Here is a 16,996-nt window from a genome sequence, read left to right on the forward strand (position 1 = left end):
GAGCCTTGAGTGCGACTATATCCAGGACTTTGTCCCCATGGAACAATGATGGAATCCTCTGAAACTCCAACCTTCCTTCCCCCACAAAAAACATTTCCAAGGACAGAATGTGATTGGCCCAGCTTGGGTTACATGCTTATCCTACCCCTGACCAGTCCTGTTAATACAGGAGGTAGAAAGAAATTATTTAGGCTGATAGTGAGGGCAAAAGAATCCTCGGCAGAGCTTCCCTTTTAATAAAAAACAGCCCAATAAATTTTTTTTTCTAACAAAGAGCAGCCTGAAAAATCGAGCTGCAAGCATAGATAAGCAAACTGGAAGCTTGTACAGGGGAATGCTGGCAGCTGTGCCAATAGAAAAGGACTACCTGGGAGCCAGGCATGTCCAACATGGAGGCTCCAACTTCCCTTTTTTTGTTATCATGTGTACAGTAAAGGAATGGGCAACATGGCACAGGCCAGGCAGAGTCCTGTGTAATAAAAGATTAGGGTGAGGGTGGCCAGAAATTATCACCTTATGCAAGTGGCACACCTAGCCCTAACCAGTTTTTCGTGCCCTATGCAAAGGCACACATGGTCCAACCAATCTTTCCCACTCTGTGTAAATCAGACACCACCTCCTCAACCTCATCTATAAACCCCCCTGCATTTCACCATGGAACAAGCAACCCATTTCTCTGGGACCCCTGTCTGCAGCAGAGAGCTCTTCTCTTCCTTTCACCTATTAAAACTTCCACTCTTAACCTCATTCTTTGTATGTCCGTGTCCTTGATTTCCTTGGCTGTGAGACAACAAACCTTAGGAATCACCCTAGACAATGAGGTTGCTTCACTGTGCGAAGGGATGGGGGGTTCTGGTTGGACAGTGCTAGGTTTCACATTCCTGGACAGCCAAGAACAAGGGCTACCTCCATGGCTAAGGAGATGGGGTCCCAAGTAGGACCTAGAGCCTTCAGAGAAAAGGTGAAAGGGAAAATCTGTCTCCATACTTCAGGGAGAGAATCAAGGGAAAGGGAGAAGAGAATCTCCAGGGCCTGGAGACACAGAAAACTTAGGAGTGACTAGGAAGTGGCCATGGCATCCTGAACCCAATGAGAAATCACTCGGATACCCAAGAGGACAGGGAGCACCCTGGGGAGCAGGGCGTAGAGACTGTCCTGAACATGGCCACAACATTCTTACATGCACTACCACTGGGGAGACAACCCCGGTAGAAGAGGGGCGAGGGCCTTTAAAAACAAGGTGGCTTAATGTTGAATGTGAAGCTGTTTACTTAATAGCAAATCCCTATCCATCCACTAATCTTGATTGAAGCCTGCTGCACAGAAAAGTTTTGTGTGAATGGAGTATTTGGGAAAACCCAGAGGTACGGAATCCATCTGAGTGAATGTAAGGTAGGGTAGTGTTGCCAAGAATAGAATGTAGCCACAATCCATGGAACTAAGTCCACTTACTTCATGATCTAAGCCAGTAAAATAGCAGCTCAGAGCCACAGGGGACCATGACCTTGTAAATCCTCAATGTCTCCTCCCACCCCAATTTTCCAGGGAATTTGCAGAAATGTCATGGAAGACATTTGGACTTCCCAGAGAGTCTTCTCTAGATCTTATGATTTCAGAAATGTAACCACAGCTTTTGGCTAGGATGGGTAAGGCAGTAGAATACAGTTTTGTTTTGTTTTGAATTCTGAGACGGAGTCTTGCTCTGTTGCCCAAGCTGGAGTGCACTGGCATGATCTTGGCTCGCTGCAACCTCTGTCACTCAGGTTCAAGTGATTCTCCTGCCTCAGCCTCCTGAGTAGCTGGGATTACAAGCATCCACTACCATGCCTGGATACTTTTTGTATTTTTAGTAGAGATGGTGTTTCGCCATGTTGGTCAGGTTTGTTTTGAACTGCTGACCTCAGGTGATCCGCCCACCTCAGCCTCCCAAAGTCCTGGGATTATAGGCGTGAGCCACCGCACCCAGCCAGAATGCAGTTTTTAGGAGCAGGGATTCTGGAGCCAGACATCCAGGCTTTGGATCCTGGCTCTGCCACTAGCTAACTGTAGGACTTCAGACAAGTTGTTTGACCTGCATGTATGTAGATATGTACTGCATATAAAGCACATATGTGCTCATCACCAGCTTTTACCTAAGTCGCTACCTCTGTGGCCAGCACACACAAAAACATAACTCAATAATTGGCAACAGTGATCATTCTAAGGAGGCCTGCATGTTCCCTGACCTCTGCTCTATCCTACCCAGAGTCCTGTGTGTCTTAGCTCCAGGAGGGGCAGAGCCCCTTTCTCAGGGTGCCCCAACTGCCATCTGCCCTTCAGTTCTCTAGAACATAAAAGAACCAGGGAAGCCCCAAGTGGAGGTAGCACTTGGGCTTTCCCATGGGAGTGGGGAGTGGGGATGGTTGCCTGCAGCCCATCTCTCTCCTGGAATCAGTGACCCCAAGCACAGGCCTCCCACTGCTAAGAAAGCAGAACTGTCTTTTCCCAGGGAAGACAGGTTTTATTCATTAGACTTTTCATGGTAGGGAATCAGGTACTGCTATGAAGGTGGTGGAGACAGAAACACCCCTGAACCCTTAGGGCTGCTCTTGAGCAAGACAGGGGAAGGTGTTAGGGCTCCTCAGCTCTCTGCCCTCGGCTTCGATGTCTTCTCCTCTGTGTTCTGGCTTGAATGCATCCGGAGGACTTGAGCTTCTCCAATGTACTCTAGTGGGAGGAGAGACAGCAGGCAGGAGAGGACCGGGAAGGCGGGGCCCCCACCTGGGAGCTGCAGGTGGATGTGTGGATGTGTGAGTGCTGAGGGGGAAGGCCTGGGTCATGCCCAGCTTCTGCTCTCAGCTCTGCTGGTGACTGAGGAGGGAATTCAACCTGAGAGGAATGGAGCGAATGGAATCCAACCTCTCTTCTTTCAACATCCAAGTAGCAAATATCAATGAGATGCCTACTCTGTGCCTCTCTGCCAGGCATTCTGGACTCTTGATGGTCTAATCAGGGAGAATAATATACATTGAGGATGTGTTTCCTCTTCTCTCCCCTCCAGCCTGCTGCCACCCCTGCCCCCTACTCTAGTCTAAGGCACTGGGATGACTGCAGCAGCCTCTCCTGGTCTCCCTCACCTATTCTTGTCCCCCATAGTCCATGCTGCACACAGTAGCCAGAGGGGGCAAGCGCACCCTGCTCATAACCCTTATGCACCCATGCACACACCTGGCCTTTACCGCAGGCCAGCTCCTCCCACCTGTCTCATCCCTTCCTTACCACTGTCCCTCACCCAGAAGGCCCCAGCCACCATGGTCTGCTTGCTTTTCCACCAGCACACCAAGAGGTGGGAGCTTTGCTGGTTGGCTCTTCCTAGACTTGGGCAGAGCTGTATCTTTCCTGCCGTTCAGCTCTAGGAGCCCTCTCCCCACCTGCCAGTCCGTCTCACTACTGACCACAGAGCCCTGTTATTCTCCTTACAGTATCTGTTGCCACTCCTCCCCAGGTGTTTTAATTTGTTGTCTGTATTCCTCCTTGCTGGGATGTAAGTTCCGTGACAGCAGGAACTTGTCTGAATTCTTCTTCAATGATCCCCAGAGCTGAGCACATCGTGGGTGCTCAATAAATATTTGTTAATGAATGAATATGAATAAGTGAATGAATAGAGGAAATGAGCAGCTTTCTTGGGCAGGGACTCATCTCCAAGTTGACTGGAATCCCCTGAGAAATCCAGCCAGAGTGGGCCTTGGTGAGCCCCCCGAATGACCCACTACTTGGAATCTTACCTGGTTTTTCGCTTTTTGAAAAAGGTGACATCTTCGTTTTCTTCGGGGATTGACTGTGACCAAATACAAAGAAGGGGCTGGGAAGGTCATGCTGGAAACCTGACCCCACAGGTGGCAGGGGAGACAGGGAGGTGGGGAGGTGGTGCAGGTGCAGTCAGCTGTCTGCTCCAGGGAGAGGCAAGAGTCACCCCTCCTGGAGGACCAGAAAACATCTGTCCATGGCTAGCACCCAGGTGGCCTTCCTGTGTCACCCCAGGCCAGACCCAGACAACTGCGGCCCTGCTGTCTGCAGTTAGTTCCACTGGGAAGCAAGGCCCTCCTGTCCCTGGAACAATAAGGCATGGACTCTGCACCAGCCCTTCCCCTAGTCCTCACTCACTCGCTCCACTGGTTTCCTTGTGGACTTCCCTTTGAGTGGGCAAGACAAGAACCCTGCGTCTCGAATGAATTAAAAGTATGAAAGATGCTCTTTTGTCTTGTATTGGGCTTTACATCTCCCCCTGCCTCTTTATGTGCCTGATGTTATTTTCTCTCCCTACAACTCTGGGAGGGGGCTTCTGAGAGATGGATGAAGCCGACGATCGCAGCCGGGAGGTGGTTTGCCCAAGGTCACAGTGGAGCCTGTCTTCCTCACTATGCCGTTCCTCCTCTGCTCTCTCAGAGTGGAAGGGAACGCCAAGTCCAAGGCCATGCAAGAACCCATGCCTTCAAGAAACCTCAGTCCACCCCTACCCTTGCTTCTTCTCAGCAAGCCCACCCATGCTCCAGACACCCCAAACTTGGCATTCCCCAATTGTATACCTTCTTGACTTCCATGCCTTCGCCCCGGCTGGTCCCACTTCCCAGGATGACCTTTTCCCACGCTTTCATTTACTCAATCAAATCCTACCCCTCCTATCAGTGTTTCCCAAACTCTGTTGGATACACTCAGGTGACTGTTGAAAATACAGGCCCCCCTGCTTCACCCCAGCCTGCTACGTTAGAATCTTTAGGGGTCTGCATTTTTAACAAGCCCCCAGGGCAACTCTGAGGGCTGCTGGCCTTGGGAGTCAGTCGGGTTCGAGTCTGAATCCCAGCCCTTCTGCTGACCAGTCAGGTTACTTTGGGAAGGCCATTCTATTGTTCCTGAGCCTCAGTTTTCCCATCTGTAAAATGGAGCTAATACTGCCTCAGTGGGTTGTTGGATGGACTAGAAAAACGTGGAACACCCAGCAGTGTCAGGCAAACTTATTGCTGCTCAGAGTGGCCTTGCTGACTCTCAGGCTCCACTCACCTGCTTTGTGAGGCCTCCTCCAGTTTGTAATTAATCTTTCTCTTCCAGCCACCATGGCACTTAGTACTAGTATAAAAGCACTGCCTTGTGTTAGCATTTTGTCTCCACTCATGTCTTCCCATAGACCAAAGAGCTTCTGAAGGACTAGGTGTGGCTAGACCAGCCCTATCTGGTTAAAACTGACACTAGTGGCCCCCTTGGGGTCTCCCCACCCCTGGCAGTTTGGGGGCTGGTCTGGCTGTGTCGGCCTTGAAGCAGCTTGGGCAGCACTGGAAGGTCCCTGGGGGAGGGGCTGAGCCTCTGCCTCCAGGACAGACTGTCAGCCCAGGCCCTGGCCAGTGCCAGGCTCCCTTCTCTAGGTCCCACTGGCCTCACCTGGGAGGACAGAAGGCTGCAGAAGGGCAGGGGCGGGGTGGGGGCCCACCTGCAGGGTGGCTCTTGCTTCTCTTGAGGAGGTTGGTGCACATCTTGGAGCTGGTTTAGGAGCTTTTCTGTAGGGATGGAGACTAGGGGCTGGGGAAGGAGCTGAGCCACTGCTGTCTGCAGGAGTCCCAGAGCAAGGTCTTTTTCTGAAAGCACAACCCGGGGGCAGAGTCCTCAGCCCCCAGCCTGCTTCCTGCCCCTGTGGTGGGGCCAGAAGCAGGGCCTCCATCCAGGGCAGCTTTCTCTAAGCATCCCACCTTCTGCCCTCGGGTCCCCTCGGGAGAGCTCCCTCTTCTCCCCTGGCCCGTGTGTGCAGAGCCCCTAGCCCTTTCACATCCCTGTCCTGCCACATGAGGATGTGTATGCCTTGTCCTCGGCCCTAGCTGGCCCTCCTGCCCACCATATCCCCAGGCCCACGCTGGGAAGTCTACTGGGGACGTGCTTTCCTCCTCCTCCTTCTCCTGCACTCTCCTGTCCAGGAAGTCTTCTCCAATTAGCTTCCTGGTTCTCATCACTCCTCACCCTTCTACTCAGATGCACCCCCCACCCACTGTCCCAGTGTGTCCATGTGTGTATTCATGTGTTTATGTGTATACACGTGTGTAGCCCTATGTGTGTGCACTTGCACCCGTATGTGTGGGTCTCCCACTGCAATGTGTGAGGGGCTGTGTCTGCTAAGTACAGTCTTTGGATTTTTTCCTCCCCGGTGTCTAGGCCTGGGGTCAGTGTGAAAGAGGAGCTGAGGTAAGGAGCAGGGGTAAGGAAATCCTGCTGAGGAACTGGGGAGGAGGAAGCAGAGATGCTGTCCAGCTGGGAAGGGTTAGTTTGGGGCTAACCAACTAGAGAAGGCTCCGTGGAAGGCCCCCTCCAGGGTAGGAGCTGAGTGACATTTGAGTACTGTAGAACCAGAGATCAAGGGCAGGACCTTGGCAGCCTCCACTGAGACAGCACTGCGGGGCTGTGTCCTCACCCTTGGGTGGAGCGTAGAGCAGCCAGAACTGGATCGCGCTTAGCGAGTCTGTTTCCAGGATCTGACACAGGAGCTCCAGAACCTGTGGGCAGGAGGCCAGCACATTCCAGCCAGGAGTACAGGCACGGAGTACAGGCACATGTAGGTTTGGAGGGCACCAAGGGGACCCTTTCCCCAAAGTGGGCTCTCAGAGGTGTCTACTGGGCTGAACTTGCTCCTACAAGGTCCATGCCTTTCCTCCACATTGGCCTTTGCACTTAACAGAGGGCTTTCTCTCACGACTTAACAGAGGGCTTTTCTGTCCAGGTTAAGAATCTTCCTCCTGGACAGGTGGAGAATCCGAGGCCCTGAGAGGGGATGCTAGCAGGAAGCTGGTGGTAGAACGCGGCCTCAGTGGAAGGCTCTGTGGACCCCACATCCCTGAAGCCTGCTTGGCTGGTTATTCCCTAGGGCCCCTCACTGGGAAGCCCAAGGTCAGAGCTGGCCAGTCAGCTCCTCAGAGACACACCAAATCCCACATGCCCAGGGCCTTTGTGTGGGGATTTCAGGAACCCCACGGTATGCCACACCCCAAAAGTCCCAGAGTCTGGGGATGTTGGAAAAGGGGTGGGGGAAGCCCAGAGAGCAGCCTGAGGGGCAGCACAGGCCAGTTCTGCAAACTGCTCAGCACCGGGCTCCCTCCTGCAGAGCTGTGGGCATGCTTGGCTCCTTGCTGCATCCTCAGCCTTTGACATCTTTGCTACCTCTGGGCTCATTTTCCCCTGCGTTCCCCAGTCAGTTAGCATCAGGAAAAGATCCAGCTCTGTCTCGGATGGGCTATGGGGGCTCCCTAGGCCAGACTGCTGCTGGTGGCTGTGGCTATGGCAGGCTGGAGTTGGGGCCCGAGGTGAAAGGTGGAAGCCCTGGAGTCCTAGGAAAGTGAGGCCCCCTCAGCTCTTGGTGGTCAGTCATCCCAGGACCTGGAGGGGCCTGTTGGTCCCCAGCAGGTCGGCCTCATCCTCAGCAGAGCGGAATCTGGGCTGGGCCTCTCTCCAGGCCTCTGCCTGCTTAGGGGCCCACCCTCGCCCCCAGATGCCCACCCGCTGTGCTAACCCACCCTGACCTGCCCCTGCGCCCTTCTCCATTCTCCATATCCAACTTACCTGCCCTGTGCCCCCTCCCCACAGGACCCGAGAACCTAATTCCAGGCGAGGTGAGGATGCCCTATGGTGGAGAAAGCACCTTAGTCCTGGCTATGCTGCTCCGTCTCAGGGGACCTGGCCCATGGACTATCACTTGGCAGGGCCTCAGCCTCCCCATCCGTGGCATGGGGGTGCCAGGCCCTGTCTGCTCTATCCACTTTGCTGCACTGTGGCAAGGTTTCAGAGGGAGTGTGTGCCTGACAGCGCTGGTCACAACGAAGGTGGCAGGATGCTGGCTCTACCTCTGGCCTTTCTTGGAGGACATCCATGCATTTTCACAGGGACCTCTGATGCCTTCACCCACTGGGATGAGGCATGGACTCATCTCAGGCCTTGCTGGGGAAACATGAGCATGGTGGGCTCTGTGCTTACTGAAGTGCAAGCCAGGTCCCTCTCTGAGTGTGGACACTAGGCTGGGCCTAGCCGTGCAGGCTGTGGGGTGTGGCCTGCTGTGGTGGGCAGGACCTCCTTCTTCAACCCACCATTGCAGCTCCCTTCACTAACTCAGCAAATGCCACAGCAGGAAGGGACCCTCGATAGCAATGCGTTCGTGCTTCCAGTGGCTAGATCACAGAACTAGGGCCCAGGGAGGGGCAAGGACTCACATGGAAACCCAGAGGCAGCAGAGGGTCATAGCCCTGGCTGCTGGCTCCCCAGGGCTGGAGTTTTCTGGTCTTAACAGTCCTAGGCATCAGTAACCCTGGGAGGGGCCTTGCCCTAAAGCGGTTTGTAGGACTCCTAATGTGGAGAGCCAGGAGCCTGGGAGCAGAACTGGGTCCTCACCAGCAGCTCCTGATCCTGAAGGGGGAAGGCCTGGACTCCTTCATCTCTGCTGGAAGACTGACTCTGCTGGCCCTGGTGGGATCTGCGGCGGCCAACAGCCCGAGTGGAAGCGGGGATGAGCCTCCCAGTCTCCGCTGAGTACTTTGCGCCCTGCTCCCGCAGAGGCTCCTCCTCCTCCTCCTTCTGCTGAGACAAAAGTGGCCAGAGACTCCAGGCAGTCAGCAAGAGGGGAGGAAGAGGGCCGAAGGAAAGAGAGGAGCAGGATGCCGGGTCACAATCCCAGGGCACTTTGCCCTCCAAATCCCAGCATCACAGCATTGCCAGCGTCCTAGGGTATCATCCAGCTCTGCCACTCACTCCCTGCCACCTGCCTTACATCCCCTCCTTGGGCATCCCCAGCCCACTCTCTGGCAGTCGGCCCTTCCACTATCAGCTATCATGCTCAAACTAGCAAAAGCTCTTCCTCCTGAACTCAGTAAAAATGAGAACAGGTGGTTCTCATTCTTCCTCCTAGGCAGGTCCTCCCTGCGGCTCCTCCCCATAGCCATCAGAGATTTGAAAACAGCATCCTGCACCAAGGGCCCACCGCCTACCTTAATTCCCAGCTCAGCTGCCCCCAGGTCTGTCCCAGAGAGGCCTGGGGCCTGGGGCCTCCTGCTCTTGCAATTCCAGTTAAGACTGGTAGTATCCTTCCCCCCATTTTAAAGATAGGAAAACAGAGACGCAGACAGCTTAGCTGAGTTGTCCTGAGTGCTGCAGTGAGTAGCTGTGAGCAGGAATGAGAAGCCGGGCCTCTGCCTGCCCACTCTGGTTGCCCAAGACAAGGGGCAGGACCAGACTGTCCTAAGAGCAATTCCAGTCACCTTCGAGCTGCCTCTCAGGTGAGTTTACTGTTTTATCATCAAATGGCACCCATGGGGTCACCTCTATCATGTTTGAAAACCTTCTGAGATTCTCTGCTCCTTATGTGATTAGATATGAAAAAGTTTGGAGATTAAGAACAAGCTGCTCCTCCCTACATTCAAAGTCTGCACCCCGCCCCTGCCACCTTTCCCATTGCTGCCCACTTACAGCCTGGTTTCTGACGGTGCCCTGCATTTGCCAGCTTTTGAGCTGCTGTGCTAGGTGCCTCTGCTCGGAACTCCTCAATCCCCTTGTGAACATCTCACTTAGATATCGCAGGCCCCCAAGTGCTGCCTGTCCTAAAACCCCTGCTTGGATTTCTCCACCTAGGTGTGCTCTCTCCCTCACTGTGACGTTTCCCCTGATGTTTGTAAGAATCAGTGCCCCCTACCCCACCTCTGGTAGGCTGAACTGACCCGGGAGGGATCTCGTTACTCAGAGAAGGATCCGTTTCACCTCTTCCCAGACTAGCTCCTGTGTTCCACACCCACCTCTTTCTTCTTCAGCTCATCCTCCTTGGTGAAGAAGGCCACCCGGGAAGCCAGGTCCTTTAACTCCTTCTTCCAGGCTTCTGGGAGGAGGGGACAAGGTCCTGCCAACGGAAGTCAGAGGCCCTCCTCCCCTCCCTGTGCCACCAGGCCTTGGTAGAGGAGTCTGCTCTCCTTCCTGGCCTCCCTGCCTGGATCTTAAAGGGAAAGGGGCAGGTGGTGCCCTGGAGGGAGAAGGCTCTGGATTCACACCATGGGTGGTGGTTGTGGCAGTGGGTGGGGTGTGGGGATGGGACGTTGCTTTCCTTCTAGCAAGGGCTGATGTGGATGTCCTAGCCTGTGCATTTCTAGAGGATGCTGGAGAACATTTGGTTACCTGTGCCAAGATGCACATGGTTTCATCTAGTTTGGTCTCTTTTAGGTCCCTGAGGCCAAGACTGAAGCTGAGGAGATAGGAACGGGCCTGTTACTAAGAAATCCAACTAATCCCTGGAGAGGGTGGCTAAGAGAGCTGCAGCCAGCCTTCCAAGTCTGTCTGCCCTACACCGGCAGCCCCAGTCCCTTCTCCAGGATCTCTCCCCTGTCCCCACCAAACTGGCTTCCAGTACCTCAGTCAAGGAAAGGATAACGCTGGGCAGAGCGGAGACCTCTGGAACGCCAAGCCAGCACTGTGGCTGATCGTTCTGGTTGGCGAATGCCTGAGCACACCAGTTACTGAATATTTTCTATAGCATTCTGGCCTACAGCTGCCAGTCACACGACTGCAGGCTCAACATCTGCTTGCCCTCTGCGTGTTATTACTCCTCAAGCACCTCAAATCCAAGCAGGGGTGCATTTCTGCTGGCTAGGACTTGCTGGGTAGGGAGTAATGCAGAGATTAGGCTATCCAAGGAAAGGGGAGAAAAAGTGGGTTCCCTCAACAGACCTCACTGACCTAAGAGCGATGGCCCTTTCCTTCTGGGCACCCACCCAAGGGAGGCAGCCTTGGGGAGAGGCATGAGCCCCAGGGTAGAGGGAGGTATGGTCCAAGTACCCACCAGAAGAAAGCTGGGGGTTCCGATTAGACTGTGGGTCTCCAATGGGGGCAGAGACGGTTGGCATCCCCATTTGACAGCCGGAAAAGACAGTTGACTTAGGCAAGGGGGCTGGAGAGTCCCTGACGACACAAACAGGCTTCCCGGTGAGATCTGCAAAGGGTTAGAGGCTGTGGGAAGGGAGGCTTAGGTGGATCTTAAGAGTTCCAGGAGGCTGGGAAGAGGCTGAAGGGCAGGGTGATTCCAGCTCCACCTCTTCCAGTAACCACAGGCTGATAGATTATCAGAGCTGGGAGGGCCTTGCAACCACCTAGACCAGAGACCACCTCACCCACAGGGGGAACTTAGAATGGACAGGGGAAGGACCTGTTCAGGGCCACACTGTGAGTTGGGCAGAGGTGAGACAAGAACTTAGGCTTCCTGGGCCCCCAGTCCCGAGGATCTTCTGATTTCCTATGACAGGGCAACAAACTGCTGATGTGAGTACACAGGGGTAGGTAGGCAGCTTAAAGATGAGAATGCTGGGGCAAGGGCATTAAGTCACAGTTCGTGATGGGCGAGGCCCGGGCTCACATCACAGGGAAAGAGATTGAGCCACACCCTCTACAGAAAACTGCTATCAGTCAGCCTGTGCAAGGCTGCATGCAGGGCAGCCTGGAGGTAGTGGAGGCCATTTACACATGAGGACCCTTCTGGCTAACCCTGGGTGATTATTATATCAGTATTGATAGTGAGGCTTGAAGACCGGCCTGGTGAGGACCTAGCAGGGCTGCTCGCCCCTCCCTGAAACACTTCCCTTTTGGTGCCAGGACCCCTCGCTCTTGTTCCGGCTCACTACCTCTCCTCATCTCCCCTGCTGACTTCTCATCTTCTCAACCTCTTAATCTTGGGGTCCCCAGGGACCTATCCCCAGGTTTTTCTCTCCTGTACCTACAGGGACTCCTTGGTGATCCTACCCAGGCCCGCCACTTAAAACACCCCCTCTCGAATGACTCTCACGTCTGTGTCTCTGCCATGAACTCCAGATCCGACTGCACCCCTGCACCTCCACCTAGAGGTCTAGAAAGCATCTCACGTCACCCATCTCCCACATCCAAGACCAAACCCCTGACTCCCCGCCAGCCTGCACTGGCCTTTCTGCAGATTTCCCTGTCTCAGTCAATGTACTCCAGTTTCCCAGGTGTTCAGGCCAAAAATCTGTCAGTCTTGCCTCTTCTCTTCCTCTCACTCCACTTTTAATCAATCACCGAGTCCTACTGACTTTACCTTCCACGTATCTCCAGGATAGAGCCATGGAGTCTTCCACTTCTAGCCCCTGGTCCAAGCCACAGTTAAGACAGAGGCCAGGATGACCTTGCTATAACATCTCACTTCCGTGCTCTCAGCCTTCCAAGGGCTCCAGTTGATTCAGGAAGGTGGCTTAATGGTGACAATAGTGGCCCAAATGCCTAGCTGACTTGGGCCCACTGTCTCCCTGATGCCTTCTCCATTCTTCTCTCCTACTTTACTCCAGCCAGACCAGCTCCTGCTTCCTTGCTACTGCTCCAACAGAGTGGGAGCACTCTTGCCTTCCGGCCTTTGTTTTTGCTGATATACCTGCCTGAGACATCCTTCCCCCTGCTGTGTGCACAGTTCCTATGTAGTTCTTCGCTCAAATGTCTTGTTAATGGCCATGTCTTCTGTGACCACCTTTTAAAAACAGCAATCTTCCCACTGCAGCCTGGACACTTGACACCTTCCCCATCTCCCATCCCTCCCCACTGGAGGTCAGTCCAGGAGGGCGGCCACCATGTCTGTCTTGTTCACTGTTGTATCCCCAAGACCTAGAAAAGTGCCTAGCCCGTAGTTCACACTCAAGAAATATTTGATGGCTGGCTGGGTGGCTGAGTGGCTGACATGGCCTAAGTTAGAGGACTTAGAGAACAGAGCACTGCTCCAGGACAGAACTTATCCCTTTCTCTGATTTGTAAAATGGGAGAATCCAGCAGTCAGGGGAATCCTGTAGGGAACCTGTCACCCACCCTTGGAGGGCTTCTCTCCTGCCCACCAAGTGCAGTCCTGGCTGGGTTCTTGGCAGCCCTGGGATCCTGGCCCCCCTCTTCTCTGGGCCCCAGCCTGGAAGCGGGCTCTGCCATCAATTCTTCCTTCCCAGTTCTCAAGACCATTTTGTGATACTCCCTCTGTTTCCACCCCAACCAGCCGGGCCTTACCTTGGATGTGGGTCACATGCTGAGGGTGTGGGTGGTGCCGGGAGAAGAAGGAGTGGTGACTGAGGCGTCCAAAGCAGTAGGTGCCAGGAGTTTGGGGCTTGGGGGTCCTCAATGCCTGGCGGATCCGCTCGAAATCCACAATCCCTGGGATCACCAGTTCTTTCTGTGGCCGACTGTCCCCGGGGCTCCTTGGCTTGCGTCCTGACTTCTTCTCGGGTTTCAGCTTAGCCTTTGGACTGAAGGAAGAGGTTTCGGGAGAGGCTAATGGAGCCTCCTCTGGCAGTGGGCCCACCTGGGCTCAGAGCTCAGTGCTTATGACAGAGCCCCTTCCTGAGGAGCTCTGAAATCTGGTTTCCTGGGTTTCACCACCACCCCCATAGCACCAAAAGCTAGGCCTCCCCTAGAGTCCTTTCCTAACTGCTACAATCCTGTCCTGGTTAGTCTTCCTTATCAGGGAGCTAGCATCCATTTGAGGGAACTCAGACTCTTCCAGCACCCCAGTTTTTTCCCAGAGACCATATCTGAAACCAGAAAGAGAAGCTGCAGACCCACCTATTCATCAAAATACCCAGGATGGAGCAAAGTCACCTTATATACATCCCTGGGGATGGGGCTGGTCCCAGCAAAGGCCTCCCCCAAGCCAGGCTATGGACAGCCCAGAGGCCAGCTATAGGCTGCCATCCTCCCGCACACACTCAGGAGCGGCCTTGGCTCAGACTCAGCGTCCAGAAGCCAGAGCTGAAGCTTAGGCCAGACCAGACCAGCAAGTTCTGTTCCCATGGGGGTCCGTCCTAGGAAAGGAAGAGATGATGCAGCAGCTACTGGGGCCGCGACGCTGAGGGAAGCTTCAAGCTCTGTTTTGCTTTGCTGGAGACAAGCCAGCTCGGGTCCTCTGTCCTCTACCCCACACCCCTCCCCTTCCTGAGGATGCTGTGCATCTGCCCTTGGAGGAAGGTCAACATCAGCAAAGGTGGCCCACTCCCCACTGGAGGCCTGCTGGGACCACCTGCCTGATCGCTGTCTGCATGCCCTTCTCACGGTGGCCCTGGCTGAAGGGAGTCCTTTTGGAGTACAGATGGACTCTGGATGTGCTAAGCAAGGTGTGCTGCCCCTGGACCCTCTGAGGACTCCACTGACCTGGCCCCTGAGTTTCCTGTTCCATTCTCCATTTGCCTCTAAGGGATCTGGGGCTTAAAGAAATAAAGCAAACCTTCTCCGAAAGTTGCAGTTAGCTGTCCTCTTCTACCCCCAAGTGACGGAGGAAATCACCTGCTGAGAACCCCTGGAACTCCTCTGCTCAGTGCTTCTGGCCCCTGCCCAGGAGGGGAAAAGCCCATTACCTGGGCTAACTTGGGCCTGAGGATCCACTGGGGGGTCTGGCTGACTGGCCGCAGAAGTTCAGTAAGAACCACCTCTCTTGAACTCCTAATCTGTTGAGATCCCCCAAGGCCACCTTTGTCTTCCACCCTGCCCTACCCCAAGCCCTCCTCAGTCAGCAGGGTGGGCATTTGGAGCCTCACCTCATCAGTGGATATTCAGCCAATTGAACATCTGTAGCCATTATATGCTTTCTAACAGACTAAAGGCCAGTGCACTTAATACTAGTGTTGAAGATGCAGAACAGGAACTCTCACGAACTGGTGGTGGAAGTGTAAACAGGAACAGGCACTTTGGGGAGAGAAATGGTAACATCTTATAAAATTGAGCATTTGCATACTGTATCACTCAGCAATTTCTTTCCCAGACATAAGAGAAATTCTCACAGATGTACAACAGGGGCTACTTGTAAGAATATTCATACACACACCGTTTAAAATAGCAAAATCCTAGTGGCAACCCAAATGTCTGATGGCAGAAGAATGGATAAGTAAGCTCTGGTGCATTCAGACAGTGGGATACTTTATTGCTATGAAAATAAATGAGCTGGCCGGGCGCGGTGGCTCAAGCCTGTAATCCCAGCACTTTGGGAGGCTGAGACGGGCGGATCACAAGGTCAGGAGATCGAGACCATCCTGGCTAACACAGTGAAACCCCATCTCTACTAAAAAATACAAAAAAAAAAAAAAACAACAAACAACTATCCGGGCGAGGTGGCGGGCACCTGTAGTCCCAGCTACTCGGGAGGCTGAGGCAGGAGAATGGCGTAAACCTGGGAGGCGGAGCTTGCAGTGAGCTGAGATCCAGCCACTGCACTCCAGCCTGGGCGACAGAGCGAGACTCCGTCTCAAAAAAAAAAAAAAAGAAAAGAAATGAGCCATAAATGAGCCACAGCTACATGTAACAACATGAATGAATCTTATAATCAGTATGAGAAACCTTACAGTTCTTGGTTTTGGGATGTTATATTTATGCAATCTTATTAACTCAATTTGTTTTTTATTAATTACTATTAATAGGCTACAGTATAACAAGATATATGCATTTGAAAGAACACAATTGTTGTCATCCACTATATATAATGTGTGGATAATATAAAGTAACTGCTAAACTGTATAAATGATGTGTTTAAAAACATATTATTTCTCTTTCATAAGTGGTTTAGTTTATGTGTGTTCTGGAGGACCACAAGTTCCAGAGGACCACATAGCCTGAGATCCTTTCTAAAAATAAAAGTTTAAAAGCAAAGTAAAATGATCATGAACATGCGATAAAACGGCAACAACAGTATCAAACAAGGAAATGCTAAGCACGAAATTCACACAGTGGCTATTTCCAAGGGAAGGCGGGGAGGGGAGGTGTGCAGGAGAAGCGCATGTAAGGAGATGTGTTAGTGGTCATGTTCTTGTTCTTGGTTTGGGTGGTGTATTTGCTTGTGTTTATTATATTATTAAATAAACTAATTAAATGACATAGATGAAAGATGATAGGTGTCAAAACCAAGAATTGTGATTAAATCTATGGACCTGAATATATATATCTAGCCAAAGTGCTAGGGATGGGGTTGGGACAGGACATTAGTGCATTCTGAGAATTAACCCTCAGAGTCACAGAATCTGCAAGGGACCCCGGAGATCTCCCAATGCCAGCCTTCATCAGGTAGTGGGATGGGTTGGTGTTGTCTGAGATGGGGGAAGCAGGGGAGACTTGCTGAGGTCACACAGAAGGAACCAGAGCCCGGGCAGTCTGACTCACAGTTTGCTGATCTTTTCTCTCCTTAAAAGGAAGCTCCAGACATCCTTGATGTCAGGGACTGGGCTCTAGAGTACTTAGATGCTACAATCTTGAGAACAGGGTATCTGGAAGCCCCAAATCCTCCTGCCTATGGGAAAAAGTACTCTTTAGAACAGAGACTTGCAAATGTGTTTGGCTGTGATGACAGTAAGAAATTCTTTATGTCATGACCCAATTCACACACGGGTTTGTATGTGTGTGTGAAACTAAAACAGTAATATCCCGAAGCAATATTTATCAGTACTACATATGATGCACACTGATATTTTCACCCTATTTTTGGTTTCATTTCTTAAATGTTAGATATGATCCATTAAATTGATCTAATAAGCCATCGGGGGTCATAATCCACAGCAGCTGTAGAGAGGCCGACAGGGACTCTAGTAGGCCAAGCCTGCCTTGTCCAGAGCTTTCTGTCCCTGCTGTCTGTCCCTGGGGCTCCAGCCGGCCAGGCAGAGGGATCTGAGGGCTCCCACCAAACCAGCCACAGAACTTCCCTTTCTACCTCTGCCCTTCTGGGCTCTCCAGTGTCCATCTCCTCTCCCAAGAGGTCCCTGGACTCACCAAGGCAGTGCCCGCTACAGCATGTGTGCGAGAAGCCCTGCTGTCCCAGCAGGAAGGAGCAAGAGGACAAATTGAGGGGAAGGCTGTGGGTTCTGTGTGCAAGTCTGCCTGCTTTGTGACAGTGAGCTCAGTGGTTGCTAGGTTACCCCTTTCCCACAACTCCAGAACCTCTGCCCAGCACCCCTCTACCACACCCCCCACCAGTCTCCCCCTCCTGGAAGGGTAGACAAGG

The 16,996-nt window shown here is 52.9% G+C and overlaps 1 protein-coding gene across 16 annotated transcripts; it reads right to left on the bottom strand.

Annotated features, from left to right (window-relative positions):
• Positions 1-2,458: 2,458 nt before the first annotated feature.
• LOC105466065 (thymus, brain and testes associated) lies at positions 2,459-16,895 on the bottom strand. 16 transcript variants are annotated; one of them, XM_024788002.2, is made up of 12 exons: positions 16,765-16,895; positions 16,162-16,288; positions 14,550-14,697; positions 13,030-13,265; positions 10,823-10,972; positions 9,789-9,865; positions 8,395-8,577; positions 7,573-7,633; positions 6,431-6,512; positions 5,462-5,606; positions 3,765-3,817; positions 2,459-2,706 (listed from the first exon to the last, which is right to left on the bottom strand). In XM_024788002.2, exons 3-12 carry the CDS (start codon positions 14,588-14,590, stop codon positions 2,577-2,579), a joined length of 1,158 nt encoding a protein of 385 aa, XP_024643770.1. In that variant the 5' UTR covers positions 14,591-14,697; positions 16,162-16,288; positions 16,765-16,895; the 3' UTR covers positions 2,459-2,576. The 16 variants fall into 16 exon arrangements, with proteins under 16 accessions (XP_024643770.1, XP_011713237.1, XP_011713235.1 ...); XM_011714935.3 differs by having other exon boundaries at positions 8,395-8,580; XM_011714933.3 differs by having other exon boundaries at positions 9,789-9,868.
• Between the last annotated feature and the right edge of the window lie 101 nt (positions 16,896-16,996).

This window comes from Macaca nemestrina, chromosome 9 (genome assembly GCF_043159975.1).
Source record: "Macaca nemestrina isolate mMacNem1 chromosome 9, mMacNem.hap1, whole genome shotgun sequence".
Lineage (NCBI taxonomy): Eukaryota > Metazoa > Chordata > Mammalia > Primates > Cercopithecidae > Macaca > Macaca nemestrina.

Excerpts from the sequence above, each read along its gene's own strand:
- LOC105466065 (XM_011714928.2), bottom strand. The coding sequence starts at position 14,590 with ATGGCTACAGATGTTCAATTGGCTGAATATCCACTGATGAG. Across the intron at positions 13,266-14,549 it reads GCTGAATATCCACTGATGAG|TCCAAAGGCTAAGCTGAAAC; the intron begins GTGAGGCTCCAA and ends CTCTTCCTTCAG. Across the intron at positions 7,634-8,394 it reads TTCAGGATCAGGAGCTGCTG|GGCATCCTCACCTCGCCTGG; the intron begins GTGAGGACCCAG and ends TCTCCACCATAG.